Here is an 18333-nt window from a genome sequence, read left to right as displayed (position 1 = left end):
CACAGAATTGTACATTACGTCTATATAAAAATCTTAATCCTTCCAGTACTTAGCTGCTGTATGCTCCAGCGGAAGTTGTGTAGTTCTTTCCAGTCTGACCCCAGTGCTCTCTGCTGCCACCTCTGTCCCTATCAGGAACTGTCCAAATCCCCCTGCTTCGGAGAGTTCCTGACACGGACAGAGGTGTCAGGAGAGAGCACTGTGGTCAGACTGGAAAGAACTACACAACTTCCTCTGGAGCATATACAGCAGCTGATAAGTACTGGAAGGATTAACATTTTTAAATAGAATTAATTTACAAATCTGTATAATTTTTTGGCACCAGTACATTCGAAAACATTTTTTCCCCTCCGAAGTACCCCTTTAACGCTACACGAGCTTGAGGCAATGCCCCATTTCCTGAATGTATCATGTGTGCAGTCTTTATTGCAGAGAGTTTATTGATCCTAGATAACAAGGTTCTGCAGACTAACCTGTACTTCCTGGATGATGGTTTTGAACTGGGATGAGCGCTCCGTCCAGGTGTTCACCAGTTCCATGGCTCTGTCAAAGTTCTTAACGTACTCGCCATACATTTTAAGGAATGGAGCCAATTTCTGTAGGATGTCCCCAATGCGAGGGTTGCTGTCCCTAAATGGGAAACAAACGTGAAACATTCATTCAACTGGAAAATTTTTTGCTGTAAAACAAATATCTGCAACCTATGGATCTCCAGCTGCTGCAAAACTACAACTTCCTGTGAGTTTTAAAGGGGTACTCCAGTGGAAAACTATTATTATTTTTTTTTTTTTTAAATCAACTGGTGCCAGAAAGTTAAACAGATTTGTAAATCCCTTCTATTAAAAAAATCTTAATCCTTCCAGTACTTTTTAGGGGCTGTATACTAAAGAGAAATCCAAAAAAGAAATGCCTTTCCTCTGATGTCATGACCACAGTGCTCTCTGCTGATCTCTGCTGTCCATTTTAGGAACTGTCCAGAGCAGTATATGTTTGCTATGCGGATTTTCTCCTGATCTGGACAATTCCTAAAATAGACAGCAGAGGTCAGCAGAGAGCACTATGGTCATGACATCAGAGGAAATGCATTTCTTTTTTGGATTTCTCTTTAGTATTCAGCCCCTAAAAAGTACTGGAAGGATTAAGATTTTTTAATAGAAGTGATTTACAAATCTGTTTAACTTTCTGGCACCAGTTGATTTAAAAAAAAAAAAAAAAGTTTTCCACGGGAGTACCCCTTTAAGCTATGTTCACACCGCAGAAAATCTACAGAATGTCCATCAGGAAAACATGGGCAGACATTCTGCTGTTCTGCTGGTGCTAGGACCACTCGGAAATGCACAATCTCCATAGACGGTAATGCAATTCTGAGCGGATTCTGCAGAACAAAATTAACATGTTCATAATCATTTCTACGGGGGTGGAATCGGAATTTCCGAGGCAGAAACATCTACCACGGAAATTCCGCCATGTGTGCAGTGCAGCAGAATCCTATTGAAAACAATTGCTGCAGTGGAATTTCCGCGCAGAATTTTTCCGCCGGATTCCGCCATGTGAACGAGGCTTTATTTTTGTGACAGGCGGAGAGTTGTCCCCTTCTGACCACTCACCACTCTTGCATGCGTTTCTCCAGTTCAGGGAGTAGAAACTGTTGGTGAAAGCAGTAGATGGAACAGATATTGGAGAAAATGCCCATAACTACTTCACCGGGGAATGAGCCCTTCGTGGTAGCTTCCTCCAGGAGCCGAGCGCAGAACACCTGGAATTGAAAAGTCCATATGTGAAACCAATAGCAAATCTGAGATCTAAAATATTGATCTAAGGTTTCTACTAGAGATGAGCGAACTTACAGTAAATTCGATTCGTCACAAACTTCTCGGCTCGGCAGTTGATGACATCCTGCATAAATTAGTTCAGCTTTCAGGTGCTCCGGTGGGCTGGAAAAGGTGGATACAGTCCTAGTAGACTCTTTCCTAGGACTGTATCCACCTTTTCCAGCCCACCGGAGCACCTGAAGGCTGAATTAATTTACGCAGGATAAGTGATCAACTGCCGAGCCGAGAAGTTTGTGACGAATCGAATCTACTGTAAGTTCGCTCATCTCTAGTTTTTACCATTAAACAGGCATTTTTATTTAAAAAAAAACTCTTTGCATAAATCATTAGTACAAGCAAATCTAAGAAACTTTGTAATATATATTTTAAGACAAAAATGCTTCTCTCTCCTTATCAAGCTTCTTCCCTTCCACCCCCTCCTGCTGCTGAAATATTTTTTTTACTGAAAATCAGCTCAGCTTCGCCTTGTGTCTGCAAGACAAGCAATGTGAGCCTATGCAGGGGGAGAAGGGAGCTCCACCCAACAGCTCTGGGAGAACTTTAAATTATAGATGGAGCCTGCAAAGCAGAAATCTGCTGAAAAGTGTCATATAATGGCCAGAAATAAAACTTCTTCCCATATACACCAACAGCTTATCCTAAACAGTCACCTGAAATGACAGGTATGCTTCAGGCGAGGGTCACAAGTAGCGCATATGCAGCACTTTCATGCTGCGGATGCGCCGAAACCAGCTACCTCTCCCAGCTCTCTGCTGTGGCCAGGTAGCCTTGTGTATCGGAAACCCGCTGCTACGAGCAGACACACAGGGCTACCCTCCAGCAGTAGGGAGCTTGCACAAGTGACTGGCATTGGCGCATCCGCACGGTGAAATGCCTGGCGAATGCGCTACATGTTCCTATGAGGTCCTCATAGACAAAGAAAAACATCTGTCAGCCAAAATATAGTTTGTCTAACAGCTATTGAAGCTGTATACCAGTGGTCTTCAACATGCTGACCTCCAGATGTTGCAAAACTACAACTCCCAGCATGCCCGGACAGCCGTTGGCTGTCCGGGCATGCTGGGAGTTGTAGTTTTCCAACATCTGGAGGTCCGCAGGTTGGAGACCACTGGTGTATAGGCTCCTTTAATTTCCCATTATATGTGTGACATCACACAGACTGGCCATAGACTTGATGTGTGAACATGGCCTCTCCTCCTCAGTGTACGTCCCTGATGAAGTTAAAAGGGATATTCCAGGAAAAAACTTTTTTTATATATATAATATATATATATATATATATATATATATATATATCTCTATATCTATCTATCTATCTATCAACTGGCTCCAGAAAGTTAAACAGATTTGTAAATTACTTCTATTAAAAAAAATATTAATCCTTTCAGTACTTATGAGCTTCTGAAGTTAAGGTTGTTCTTTTCTGTCTAAGTGCTCTCTGATGACACGTGTCTCGGGAACCGCCCAGTTTAGAAGAGGTTTGCTATGGGGATTTGCTTCTAAACTGGGCGGTTCCCGAGACACGTGTCATCAGAGAGCACTTAGACAGAAAAGAACAACCTTAACTTCAGAAGCTCATAAGTACTGAAAGGATTAATATTTTTTTTTAATAGAAGTAATTTACAAATCTGTTTAACTTTCTGGAGCCAGTTGATATATATATATAAGTTTTTTTCCTGGATAGCCCCTTTAAATTGTGCAGATATCTAGATTTAGAGCTATACACAGCGTCTTCCTCACCTTGTCCAAGAGATGTAACCGGGACACATACGCCTTCTCCGTCTGCAGTAACTCATTTGCGATGTTATAAACTTTGTGGCGGGCGGTGAACTGTAAAGAAGGAAGCGGGGTAGAAATAAATATTGGACAAAAGATACGCCACAACCAGTTCACATATATATATATATATATATATATATATATATATATATATATATATATATATATATATATATAGTACATACTGTATACATATGGGGGGGATTTATCAAAACTTGTTTAAAGGAAAAGTTGACCAGTTGCCCATAGCAACCAATCAGATCGCTTCTTTCAGGCCTCTGAAAAATTAAAGAAGCGATCTGATTGGTTGCTATGGGCAACTGGGCAACTTTTCCTCTGCACGGGTTTTGATAATTCTCCTCCATAGTACCTATATATACCTATATCCTACCATCAGATTTGCCAATAGCCTTTTATATTGCTAGTAAACCTGGATCTGCACATTTCATGACAGTCCATTAAAGTGGTGCCAGATTTGTAAATGACTTCTATATAAAAAATGGAATCCTTCCAGTACTTATCAGCTGTTGTATGCTCCAGAAGACGTTGTGTAGTTCCTTCCAGTCTAACCACAGTGCTCTCTGCCGACACCTCTGTCTGTTTCAAGAACTGTCCAGAGCAGAAGCAAATCCCCATAGCAACCATCTCCTGCCCTGAACAGTTCCTGACACGGACAGAGGTGGCAGCAGAGAGCACTGTGGTCAGACTGGACAGAACTACACAACTTTTTCTGGAGCATACAGCAGCTGATACGTACTGGAAGAATTAGGCTAGGTTCATGCTGTGGAATTTCTGGGCAGAATTTCTGCCAGAGATCGAGTCGGCGGCACTAGGACCGCGCGGACTACATTGCCGTCCCCATAGATGGCAATGTATTTCTGAGCAGATCTGCCAAAAGATCCACCCAGAAATGCATTGCAGTCTATGGGGGGCAGCAATGCAGTCTGCTCGGTCCTAGCGCCGCCGGCTCCATCTCCGGCAGAAATTCTGCTCAGAAATTCTGCAGTGTGAACCCAGCCTTAAAGGGGTACTCCGGCGCTTAGACATCGTATCCCCTATCCAAAAGGATAGGGGATAAGATGCCTGATCGTGGGGATCCCACCGCTGGGGACTCCCGTGATCTTGCACACCGCACCCCGTTTAAAATCAGTCCTCGGAGCGTGTTCGTCGATCCGCCCCCCCTCAATGCAAACCTATGGGAGGGGGCGTGACAGCTGTGATCGACCATAATCAGATATACTGTCGATCACAGCTGTCACGCCCCCTCCCATAGGTTTGCATTGAGGGGGGCGAAGCGTGACATCACATGGGGCGAAGCCTTGACGTCCCAACGCTCCGGCCCCGTGATCGTCAATAATCACACCCGGAGCAAACACGAATAGACAGCCAATGGCTGTCCGGGCATGCTGGGAGTTGTAATTTTGCAACAGCTGGAAGCACCCTGGTTGGGAAACACTGTACTATAAGATGAGGTCAGTATTATAAATGGTACATGGTAAGTAGAGATGAGCGAACTTACAGTAAATTCGATTCGTCACAAACTTCTCGGCTCGGCGGTTGCTGACTTTTCCTGCATAAATTAGTTCAGCTTTCCCGCTGCTCCCGTGGGCTGGCCACCGGACCTTTTCCAGCCCACCGGAGCACCGGAAAGCTGAACTAATTTATGCAGGAAAAGTCATCAACTGCCGAGCCGAGAAGTTCGTGACGAATCGAATTTACTGTAAGTTCGCTCATCTCTAATGGTAAGTGATGGGCATTGGTACATATATGGCATTGTCGCTCTGAATCTCCGTTGGAGAGGTCATATAGGAGTCTATTATCAATGGTTCCTTTAGCAGTTGGATTTTTTAGTAATTTCCTATGAGTAATTCCACATGAGTGTATGACATGACCTCTAGACACAACAACAGATAACACTGCCGGCTCATTCTCCTGAACTAACAAGCTGCTGTGTTGGCGTCAGAGGATCTGAAGGCGGGTTTAGCTATATACCCCGGCTGCCCGGGACAGACTGGCATCATAGATCCTGAGCTCAAACAGCACCCCCCTAGGCCATAATCTGTAAACAAAGCGTACAGAAGTTATAAACTAATCCTAGTTCCATCCAGCCTCTGGAGCAGTGTGTCCCAACCAGGGTGCCTCCAGCTGTTGCAAAACTACCACTCTTAGCATGCTCAACATCCGAAGTTGGTTATTAAAAAATAGCACAGACCAGTGTTTCATGCCTCCAGCTGTTGCAAAACTACAACTCCCAGAATGCCAACTGCTGTCTGGGCATGCTGGGAGTTGTAGTTTTGCAACAGATGGAGGAACCCTGGTTGGGAAACACTGGTCTGTGCTATTTTTTTAAAATAACTACCTTTGGATGTCGAGCATGCAAAGAGTGGTAGTTTTGCAACAGCTGGAGGCACACTGGTTGGGAAACACTGGTGTATGTTATTTTCATGAATGAATATACTGAAGGCACCACTAAGAATACGAAATATAAGGGTGCACCCAGCTGCTGAGAAGAGTACGTGAACACCAGCAAGTATGTAATGATCCACACCCAAAACAATTAATGTAAATAGTAAACCAAATACATTTTATTGGACACAATAAAGAGCACAAGACAATTAAAACCATTTAAAATATACATGCAAAGTGAAGGATTGTAATCCTACTACACTTAAAGGGGTATTCCAAGAAATGTATTATATGTATATATATATATATATATATATATATATATATATGTATATATATAAAAAAAAAAAAAAAGGATTGCAGCAGCACACATATATATATATATATACACACACACATTATATATATATATATATATATATATATATATATATATATATATATATATATATATATATATATATATATATATCTCAACTGGCTCCAGAAAGTTAAACAGATTTGTAAATTACTTCTATTTAAAAAACGTAATCCTTTCAGTACTTATGAGCTGCTGAAGTTGAGTTGTTCTTTTCTGTCTAAGTGCTCTCTGACGACACCTGTCTCGGGAACTGTCCAGAGTAGAAGCAAATCCCCATAGCAAACCTCTTCTACTCTGTGCAGTTCCCGAGACAAGCAGAGATGTCAGCAGAGAGCACAGTTGTCAGACAGAAAAGAACAACTCAACTTCAGCAGCTGATAATTATTGGAAGAATGAAGATTTTTTAATACAAGTCATTTACAAATCTGTTTAACTTTCTGGAGCCAGTTGATATAGATTATATATATATATATATATATATATATATATATATATATATATATATATATACACAAACATATATATATATATATATATATATATATATATATATATATATATATATATATAAGTTTTTTCCTGGATAACCCCTTTAACCCTGTGTGGGGTTCAATTGCCCACAAAAAAGTGGAGGAGTTGCTGGCTTTTTCTTGCTGGTGTTCATATGTTATTTTTATGACCGCCTTCAGCTGTCTGGAGATGCTAAGAGTTGTGGTTTTGCAACAGCTGGAGGCACCCTGGTTGGAAAACACCGGTGTGGAACATACTATTCTGTATGGTTCTACAATATGGCATACCTCACCCACAAGTATGCTACTCATTGTTTCGTCTAGTGGGCCCCACCTATGGCAGTGTATTATGTAAGGATTAATCACATCTCTTCATGACTGCTTGAAGAGCTCTGGAAGGAGATAAAGGCCTTCAGGGAAGGAATGGCAGCAGTTATGCCAGCAGGACTGTGCCCCTGTGCTCAGACAGAAGCTGGTACCATGTGTCTGCATGAGTTGGCATGAAGTACTGCTCACATGCCTGTAAGTGATCAGCATCTCGGAGCAGTGTCATTACTCTACTGTACATCAGTGTTTCCCAACCAGGGTGCCTCCAGCTGTTGCAAGACTACTATTCCAAACTTGCTGAAAGTTGCAGTTTTGCAACAGCTGGAGGCACCCTGGTTGAGAAACACTGCTCTACATAAAGATTATGGGGGACATTTATCAAAAGCTGTCCAGAGGAAAAAGTTGCTGGGTTGCCCATAGAAACCAATCAGATCGCTTCTTTCATTTTTAACAAGTCCTCTGGGCAGGTTTTGATAACTCTCCCCCCTTATCTGATAAATGCGTGGTCTTGCTGGTGTGGCTATGACCACGCGATCACCCTGATGTATTACAGCTGTCTTCATACTGTGGCCCTCCAGCTGTTGCAAAACTACAACTCCCAGCATGCCCGGACAGCCAACGGCTGTCCGGGCATGCTGGGAATTGTAGTTTTGCAACATCTGGAGGGCCACAGTTTGAAGACCACTGGGGTATTACCTCTGTACGAGCAAAGCCATGATGTGCTTACTATCCAAGGTCCTCGTGGTACTGTCAAAGTGTGGTAAGGGGTTAAAGCAGTCAGCAGGGATTCACGTTCCAAACTGCTGACAATGCTAGGCTATGTTCATACAGTGGAATGTCCACGCAGAAACTTTCCGGGAGGGCATTCCACAGACGGCAGAACATGCTGGCGCAAGGAGCGATTGGAAATGCGCCGTCTCATAGACAGCAATGGATTCCCAAGAGGAATCCACAAAAACATTGAACAAGTTCACACGGCAGAATCAGGAAATTCTGCTATGTGAACAGAGCAGCAAAATCTCATTTAGATCAATGGGACTCTGCTGCTGCAACAAGTCCGTGTGGAAATATTTATGCAGAATTTCGGACGGACATTCTGCCGTGTGAACATAGCCTTAAATACTGTAAGAACAAAGAGACGCACTTGGTCCTTTTTATATATCCATCTGTGCTTCCATAATGTAAAAAATGCTTTTATTCTCTAGTGTCAAAGAGGCGTTTCCAAGACCCTGAAGTGCTGAGGGCTGGACTGTCTCCTAGTTCCCCCTCTTATCCCCATCCCTTCTTAAAGGGGTACTCTGCTTCTCAGTGTTTGGAACAGACTGTTCTGAATGCTGGAACCGGCGCCGGGAGCTCGTGACATCATAGCCCCGCCCCTTCATGATGTCACACCCCGCCCCCTCAATGCAAGTCTATGGGAGGGGGCGTGACATCCGTCACGCCCCCTCCCATAGACTTGCATTGAGGGGGTGGGGCTATAACCTTACGAGCTCCCGGCGCCTGCGCTAGCGGTTGGAAGTTTGTTCCTAACGCTGAGCAGTGGAGTACCCTTAAGGGTGCGTTCCCACAGGGCGTATACGCAGCGTATTTGACGCTGCGCAAATTTTACGGCAGCAGCGGGAAATACGCTGCGTATCCCTTGCTCACTATACACACAGGGCTTTCCGCCGGCAGCCCTATGTGTGCAGTGAGTTTTGGAGGCGTGGTCGTGTGCCTGCGTGTCTGTGACGCGCGGCCCCGCCTCCAAAACTCACTACACACATAGGGCTGCCGGCGGAAAGCCCTGTGTGTAGAGTGAGCAAGGGATACGCAGCGTATTTCCTGCTGCTGCCGTAAAATTTGCGCAGCGTCAAATACGCTGCGTATACGCCCTGTGGGAACGCACCCTTAAATGAAAGTTGAGATTTGGAAGCAAGCTTCAGTGCTGGAAGCCAAGCCCTGTTTCCAATCTCACACAATTTGTTTGTACAGCACATGAACGATATTTGGAAACAGGGCTCGGCTTCCAGTACTGAGCTATGTTTCTAAATCTCGACTTTCAATCAAGAAGGGACAGAGATTGGAGGGTGAGGAGACGTCCCAGTGTGAGGAGACATCCGAACCCTCAGCACTTCAGGGTCCATTCCCTTATTGACACCTAGCACCAGACAATAAAAGCATTCTTCCAAATTATAGACAGATATGATAAGATATGTAAGAGGTACCATGTATCTTCTTGCCCTAACAGCTATATAAAACAGTGTCAGCAGATTGGAACGTGAGTTGCAGCTGACACATTCCCTTAACCCCTTAATGTTGTAGCTGATTTAAAGGGGTACTCCGGTGGAAAAGGTTTTTTTTTCTTTTTTTAAATCAACTGGTGCCAGAAAGTTAAACAGATTTGTAAATTACTTGTATTAAAAAAATCTTAATCCTTCCAGTACTTATTAGCTGCTGAATACTACAGAGGAAATTCTTTTCTTTTTGGAACACAGTGTTCTCTGCTTACATCTCTGGCCATTTTAAGAACTGTCCAGAGCAGCACATGTTTTCTATGGGGATTTTCTCCTACTCTGGACAGTTCTCAAAATGGACAGAGGTGTCAGCAGAGAGCACTGTGGTCATGATGTCAGCAGAGAGCTGTGTGTTCCAAAAAGAAAAGAATTTCCTCTGTAGTATTCAGCAGCTAAAATCTTAATCCTTTCATTAATTATCAGCTGCTGAAGTTGAGTTTTTGTTTTCTGTCTGGCAACAGTGCTCTCTGCTGACATCTCTGCTTGTCTCGGGAACTGCACAGAGTAGAAGAGATTTGCTATGGGGATTTCGCCTAAACTGGGCGGTTCCTGAGACACGTGTCACCAGAGAGCACTTAGACAGAAAAGAACAACTCAACTTCGGCAGCTCATAAGTACTAGAAGGATTAAGATTTTTTTTTAATAGAATTTTAATTTACAAATCTGTTTAACTTTCTGGCACCAATTGATTTAAAAAAATAAAAATAAATAAGTTTTCCACCGGAGTACCCCTTTAAGTTTATGTTTCTCTTTAGAGCAGTATTTTTCTATCGACAGAACCATCTGGGGGGGGGGGGGGGACTGTTTTTTTTGTAGGACTAGTTGTACTTTTGAATGTAGAAAGGAAAATGACTAAGAGCGTACATGTCTAGAAATGTGTCAGTCTGTTTCCTGACCCTGGGTTGCCCCCTGCCAGTAATTTTTATGTATACTTAATAAAGGAATTTCTATTTTTATGGGAATTCGCCCAGGACCTTTTGCCTTTATCCATTAGATGTCGGCATTTGATCTGGCACCTTCGTAGCATTCCCACAGCACGTGGTCAAAATGAGCAAACATACATGAAGAGATCGTGAGCCTGATATGAATAATTTCCTATGTGGGAAACATTCTGTTTTAGAATTCACCACAATTTTTTTTATTTTATTTCTCAGACAATAACAATCGTGGCATTTAACATTAATTTCTGAGAAAAACTCCCTGCGGGGAAAATGTAGTATTACATGGCAGCCATTCAGATCATCGGCTGCCATGTAACACATACATGGATCTAGTCCGCCAGAGTGACATTCTGGAGTGGGGAGTCTGGAGTGAGAAACCCCATATCTATGATGTTCATATATGTCCTAAAAACTTTCAGGATCCCTATTAGAGATGAGCGAACTTACAGTAAATTCGATTCGTCACGAACTTCTCGGCTCAGCAGTTGATGACTTATCCTGCGTAAATTAGTTCAGCTTTCAGGTGCTCCCGTGGGCTGGAAAAGGTTGATCCAGTACTAGGAGACTCTTTCCTAGGACTGTATCCACCTTTTCCAGCCCACCGGTGCACCTGAAAGCTGAACTAATTTATGCAGGATAAGTCAGCAACTGCCGAGCCGAGAAGTTTGTGCCGAATCGAATTTACTGTAAGTTCGCTCATCTCTAATCCCTATATGACATGGCATGGAGTGGGATACTGTACATGACTATGGGCATTAATAATAATGCTGCAAAAGGGCTCTGTCCCTGGCAGTCTCCCAGTCCTCTGACTGGGAGCACATGGGGAGTGAGCTTTGTCATCTGTTCACACTGGTGTGGTGTTGTGTGGCAGCCCTTGCTGCTGTGGTGCCCTGTCTGTGGGGTGGCACAGCCCAAAGACTGGGGCTAGGTTAAAGGGGTACTCCGGTGGAAATAATTATGTTTTTTTAAACAACTGGTGCCAGAAAGTTAAACAGATTTGTAAATTACTTTCATTCAAAAATCTTATTCCTTACAGTACTTATTAGCTGCTGAATACTACAGAGGAAATTATTTTCTCTTTTTGGAATACAGAGCTCTCTGCTGACATAGGAGAAAATTCCCATAGCAAACATATGCTGCTCTGGGCAGTTCCTAAAATGGACAGAGATGTCAGCAGAGAGCTCTGTGTTCCAAAAAGAAAATCATTTCCTCTGTAGTATTCAGCAGCTAATAAGTACTGGAAGGGTTAAGATTTTTTTAATAGAAGTAATTTACAAATCTGTTTCACTTTCTGCCACCAGTTGATTTAAAAAAAAAAAAAAATATATATATATATATATATATATATATATATATATATATATATACACAAAGGTTTTCCACCGGAGTACCCCTTTAAGCAGCATTGGGGCTGATGTGCCACTATGGGCACTGGCATCACGGCGGCAATGATCGCCACCTGGCACTATGCCATTTTAAGGTTAGGGACCCGCTACGCACAGATGGTCGTGACGTGGCCAGAGAGCTCGCACGTTATGATCATAATATACACTTACGACCTGTTAGAGACATAGATAGGTATCTAAGAAGCACCGGATCTTTGTGCAAGAAGTAGAGGTGCGACCGTGTCCGTTTTTTCTGTTATAAAAAATAACGATAAACCAACTTGGTGTGATAAGCGTTGAGCATTCCAGCCCCAATCTGCCATGACACATGCTGAGCAGCTGTTCGTATGGCACCGAACATATTGACCTCATCTTACCTCACATGGATCCAGTCTTCTCGGAGTCAATTCTTCTTCTCCACCGCTACCGTCCTCCATGTCGCTGTCGCCCTCTGAGTCCCGAGGCGAGCTGTGTTGTACGGTGATGTGGGGGGGCTCCATCTCTTCTCTTCCGCCCTCCTCCACCTCACCGAGGAAGCACATCTCCTCACTTGTGGATGGAGAGCTGATGCTGTCGATGCCACTGTCCCTGTTGGCCAGTTTCCCCAAAGAGTCCTGCTCCCCCCTTTCCTCCGCATCGCCGCCTCCTACCACAAGTCTTCGCCTTCTCTCCAGGCTCGCCTGGGACGTCTCTGGCTCCAGTAAATCGAGGAGTTTGTTTTCTAGGTCTCCCATGCTGTAGTCAGGGTGCAGAGAAGGGGTAGTGTTGATTTCGGGGTCAGTGTCGTAGGCCGGACTGGTGCGTTCAGCAGGCAGGATGATCGGCTCCCTGGAAAAAATAAATTGGACACACGGTGTTATTGATCCGTTTGGTGAATAAATCTGCATTTGAATAGCTAGGCCTGTCTATCACATCTGCTCTGCGCTATGTCTCGGGAGGACCCCTACACAAGGTCAATTTCTTCCGCACCATCTGTGTGCAACGACTTATGTGACCAATATCGTATTCACTCACCTTTCGAATTTCTCGATCAGGGAGGTGACTGCGGAGGGTGTCCCATCCTTGTTCTCTGGGCGCAGGGACACCCTTGCGAGGCGGGGGTCTGCAGGCAGTGGACGTGAAGGGGGTGGGGGGATATGGCCAGGAGGCCGGGGTCTTCTCACGCTCTGGAGGTGGGGGGGCTTTGGAGGAACTGCACAGGAAGTAGAGAGATACATGTAAATAACAGAGCATTCGCAATAAGGATACATTGTGTGTATATATATTATATATATATATACACACACACATTATATGCATTCATGTATGCAAGAGTCCCTAGAACAGTGTTTCCCAACCAGTGTTCCTGCAGCTGCTGCAAAACTACAACTCCCAGCATGCCCGGACAGCCAGCGGCTGTCCGGGCATGCTGGGAGTTGTTTTACAGCAGCTGGAGGTGACCTGCCTTCCCTAAACTGTGAAATGCAAGTCAATGATATATATATAAAAAAAATTATATGGCGGGTACATGGATTTTTATTTTGCAAATGGTGTATAGCCAGCAGTGAGATACATAGTCATAGAACTTGTGTTGCGTGTGTATATATATATATATATATATATATATATATATATATATATATATATATACATACACACACACACACACACACACACAGTGACCCCTCAACTTACAATGGCCTCAACATACAATAGTTTAAACGTACAATGGTCTTTTCTGGACCAATGTAAGTTGAAACCAGACTCAACATACAATGTACAGACAGTCCAGATCTGTGAAACTTGTCAATGGCCGGAAGATCTGACCAATCAGAATGGGCATTTTACTGATAAAACACCTGTATTACTGAAGTGTATGCACTGACTGGTGTCTGGTAGCGCCCCCTACAGTACAGGGAGGTATTACATGTTCTGTACTCTTTACCTGTATTACTGAAGTGTATGCACGGACTGGTGTCTGGTAGCGCCACCTACAGTACAGGGAGGTATTACATGTTCTGTACTACTCTTTACCTGTATTACTGAAGTGTATGCACTGACTGGTGTCTGGTAGCGCCCCCTACAGTACAGGGAGGTATTACATGTTCTGTACTCTTTACCTGTATTACTGAAGTGTATGCACTGACTGGTGTCTGGTAGCGCCCCCTACAGTACAGGGAGGTATTACATGTTCTGTACTCTTTACCTGTATTACTGAAGTGTATGCACTGACTGGTGTCTGGTAGTGCCCCCTACAGTACAGGGAGGTATTACATGTTCTGTACTCTTTACCTGTACCAGAGTTACCTGCTCCTTTGGACACCAGGTGAGGGCGGCTCCATGTTACTTTTTTAGGACACTGTGTACTGTACAGGACCCTGAAGAAGCTCCTGTCCTCTACATAGACCAGTGTTCCCCAAGCAGGGTGCCCCTAGCTGTTGCAAAACTACAAGTCCCAGCATGCCCAGACAGCCTTTGGCTGTCCGGGCATGCTGGCAGTTGTAGTTTTGCAACAGCTGGAGGCTCCCTGCTTGGAAACACTAACATAGACAGTGATTACAGCTCCCAGCAGATTTTTCTTACTTTTATATGTAAGGACTTTCTTTATCAATATTAGTTATCTATTTATTTTTCTTTAATTCTCACTTTTTCCCATTTTTGGATGACATGTTGGGGCTTCAGAACCAATTACCAGGTTTCCTTAGAGTTCTGATCTCAACATACAATGGTTTCAACATACAATGGTCGTCCCAGAACCAATTAATATTGTAACTTGAGGGACCACTGTATATATATATATATATATATATATATATTACATATACACACACACACACACACACACACACATGACTATGTATCTCACTGCTGGCTATACACCATGTGCAAAATAAAAATCCATATACCCACCCACTAAACAAAGGTGTATTGGCGGCTCTTCTATTAGTGCTGGCAGGCATAAGAATACAAATGTGCATCATAACAGAAGGGAGAGGGTGTCCTAGATTTTTGCACCCTTACCAGAAATACAGGCTTGGGAAAGGAAAAAAGTATATACGGCTTCTATGAGCTAAGGCCAGGCTTACCCTAATCCTAAATCGCCTTAAACAGTGTTGGGATCTTTTCACACTGCTTGTTTTTTTTTATTTTTTTTTGCAGTGTCCGGTGGAGGAACATATCAGGGATACATATTCTCATACCTATCTCTCTCTCTCTCTCTTCTCGGCCTTTTGGCTAAGATGAAGTGTAGTATCTGTTCTTATCAGTTTCATGCTGGTGGCAGGCGACGCCGGTGTGGAGCTGGTGGGGATGGGTGCTGTATGGTAGGGAGCAGGTGTACCGGGGCGTTCCGGGGCTGGTTCTGAGGAATCAGCTCGACGGCTGCTCCGATGTGACCTGCTTCCTCCGGCTTCTGTTACAGCTGTCTGACACTAAAGCTGCCGTTGTTCCGTAACTTGGCGTCAGAGTCATTATTTGCCCCCGTGCCTAGCCCAGGAGCCAGCGGTATACCTTCGGATGGTGTAGAGGATAAACCACGCCCTGGCGTCACGAACACAAGGGGGTTAATGCCATCTGCCCCTAGGGTAATTCCATCTGCCCTCATCACACCCTCTACCACAACTATATATTTTATTACTATTAAAAACTGGATTTATATATTAGGATAATGACATTCTGATGATTATACAGAGAGATAAGTGGTGCAGTGTAGGCGCCGTTCATCTTTTCATTCAACAACCCCTCCTTCCACAATGACACAACGTCTCCCTTTTTCTGTAGTGTGTGCAGTGATCCCTCAACTTACAATGGCCTCAACATACAATAGTTTCAACATACAATAGTCTTTTCTGGACCATTGTAACTTGAAACCAGACTCAACATACAATGCTATGGAATCTGCGAAACGTGTCAATGGCTGCAAGAACCGACTAATCAGAATGGATATTTCACTGGTAAAACCACATATTCCTAAAGTGTATGCACTGACTGGTGTCTGGTAGCGCCCCCTACAGTACAGGGAGGTATTACATGTTCTGTACTACTCTTTACCTGTATTACTGAAGTGTATGCAGTGACTGGTGTCTGGTAGCACCCCCTACAGTACAGGGAGGTATTACATGTTCTGTACTCTTTACCAGTATTACTGAAGTGTATGCACTGACTGGTGTCTGGTAGCGCCCCCTACAGTACAGGGAGGTATTACATGTTCTGTACTACTCTTTACCTGTATTACTGAAGTGTATGCACTGACTGGTGTCTGGTAGCGCCCCCTACAGTACAGGGAGGTATTACATGTTCTGTACTCTTTCCCTGTGCCAGGGTTAGCTGCTCCTTTGGACACCAGGTGAGGGCGGCTCCATTTTACTATTTTTAGGACATTGCGTGTTCTGTACAGGACCCTGAAGAAGCTTCTGTCCTCTACATAGACCAGTGTTTCCCAAAGAGGGTGCCTCCAGCTGTTGCAAAACTACAACTCCCAGCATGCCCGGACAGCCGAAGGCTGTCCGGGCATGCTGGTAGTTGTAGTTTTGCAACAGCTGGAGGCACCCTCTTTGGGAAACACTGACCTAGACAGTGATTACGGCTCCCAGCAGATCTTTATTACTTTTATATGGAAGGATTTGCTTTATCTATATTAGTTATCTACTTATTTATCTTTAATCCTCACTTTTTCCTATTTTTGGATGACATTTTGGTGGCTTCAGAACCAATTATCAGGTTTCCATAGAGTTCTGGTTTCAACATACGATGGTTTCAACATACAATGGTCGTCCTGGAACCAATTAATATAGTAACTTGAGGGACCACTGTATTCTGCAGTACAGGCTGGCAGCTGCTGCAGAACATCACAATGCAGATGCTAAAGACTTCTGTACGAATGACACTTTTAGGTTTATCAGTTTTCATGTCTCAATCACATCCTCTGTATAGATTTATAGGGGGCTCACCTTCAGGTTTGGTGTGTGGGGGGCGCCTAGGAGCTGCTGGTTTGGGACTGGGTTGATCTGGGGGGATCCCATTGCAGTCAGACGGGTTTCCAGGGTCAGATCGCAGATGCTGGGGTTTTTCTGGGTGCACCAAGATATGAGCTGGCTCCAGGGAGAGGCTCTTAACCAGCACTGGATTCTTGGGCTGGGGCCCTGAAAAGACAAAAAATAAATAAAAAATTTAAAAAAGGATGTGGTGAAAAACCTAAACCATGAGAGGGAAGGGTGACTAAGACAGGAGAGAGAAGATCATTCAATAACACGATAAAGATTGTGAGACTGCATCCTATTAATGGTTTAGGATGGCGTTTTCTGACCAGGGTGCCTCCAGCTGTTGCAAAACTACAACTCCCAGCATGCCCGGTATGACTAATAGACAGGAGAGAAGATTATTCAATTACACAATAAAGATTGTGAGACTGCATTCTATTAATGGCGTCTTCAAACCAGGGTGCCTCCAGCTGTTGCAAAACTACAACTCCCAGCATGCCCGGACAGCCAAGGGCTGTCCGGGCATGCTGGGAGTTGTAGTTTTGCAACAGCTGGAAGCACCCTGCTTGGGAGACACCATCCTAAACCATTAATAGAATGCTATTAGGAAAGCTCCCCATTGTCACCCACTTACACCACCGATACCCATCTTTATTGCCAAACCGCAGCGACAATTAAAAGGGGTACTCCGGTGGAAATTTTTTTTTTTAATCAACTGGTGCCAGAAAGTTTTAAACAGATTTGTAAATGACTTCTATTAAAAAAAATCTTTACCCTTCCAGTACTTTTTAGCAGCTGTATGCTACGGAGGAAATTCTTTTCTTTTTGAATTTCTTTTTTTGTCTTGTCCACAGTGCTCTCTGCTGACACCTCTGTCCGTATCAGGAACTGTCCAGAGCAGGAGAAAATCCCCATTGCAAACCTATGCTGCTCTGGACAGTTCCTGACACGGACAAAGGTGTCAGCAGAGAGCACTGTGGACAAGACAAAAAAAGAAATTCAAAAAGAAAATAATTGCCTCTGTAGCATACAGCTGCTAAAAAGTACAGGAAGGGTAAAGATTTTTTTAATAGAAGTCATTTACAAATCTGTTTAACGTTCTGGCACCAGTTGATTTACAAAAATTGTTTTCCACAGGAGTACCCCTTTAACACGTATGCGCCACTTAGTATAGTTTTGACCTAATGCAATAAAACTAATATAGGTCATTGAGTTGTGGTTATTATTAAGCTGTTGAAATGTCTACTCATTGACTATTATGTGTGTCTATGGGAAAGCTGGGCGGCAACCAATAAAGCTGCGTTCGGGCAGTACGTCAGCAGTGTATGTAAGTTTACCGGGAAAAAACAATATGGCACCGTATACGGCCGTGGGCCCATAGGGGGGAGATTTATCAAAAACCTGTCCAGAGGAAAAGTTGCCGAGTTGCCCATAGCAACCAATCAGATCGCTTCTTTCATTTTTCAGAGGCCTTTTCAAAAATGAAAGAAGCAATCTGATTGGTTGCTATGGGCAACTCAGCATCTTCTCCTCTAGACAGGTTTTGATAACAGTTGCTGAGT

General features: G+C 43.7%; 1 protein-coding gene and 1 pseudogene across 1 annotated transcript in view; one reads left to right on the top strand and one right to left on the bottom strand.

Annotated features, from left to right (window-relative positions):
- Positions 1–18333, bottom strand: part of FGD1 (FYVE, RhoGEF and PH domain containing 1) — a 187949-nt gene that overhangs the window by 22877 nt on the left and 146739 nt on the right. The window contains exons 6-11 of the mRNA XM_056537762.1: positions 16742–16933; positions 12828–13005; positions 12191–12641; positions 3573–3662; positions 1608–1756; positions 474–630 (exon numbers count right to left, since the gene is read on the bottom strand). Coding sequence (XP_056393737.1) covers positions 474–630; positions 1608–1756; positions 3573–3662; positions 12191–12641; positions 12828–13005; positions 16742–16933 — 1217 coding nt within the window. The remainder of the gene's footprint in view (positions 1–473; positions 631–1607; positions 1757–3572; positions 3663–12190; positions 12642–12827; positions 13006–16741; positions 16934–18333) is intronic.
- LOC130292110 (U2 spliceosomal RNA) lies at positions 15007–15097 on the top strand (annotated as a pseudogene).

The sequence above is a fragment of the Hyla sarda genome, chromosome 9 (genome assembly GCF_029499605.1).
Source record: "Hyla sarda isolate aHylSar1 chromosome 9, aHylSar1.hap1, whole genome shotgun sequence".
NCBI lineage: Eukaryota > Metazoa > Chordata > Amphibia > Anura > Hylidae > Hyla > Hyla sarda.
Note: the sequence above shows the minus strand (reverse complement) of the source record. Positions and strands in the feature narration are given on the sequence as shown.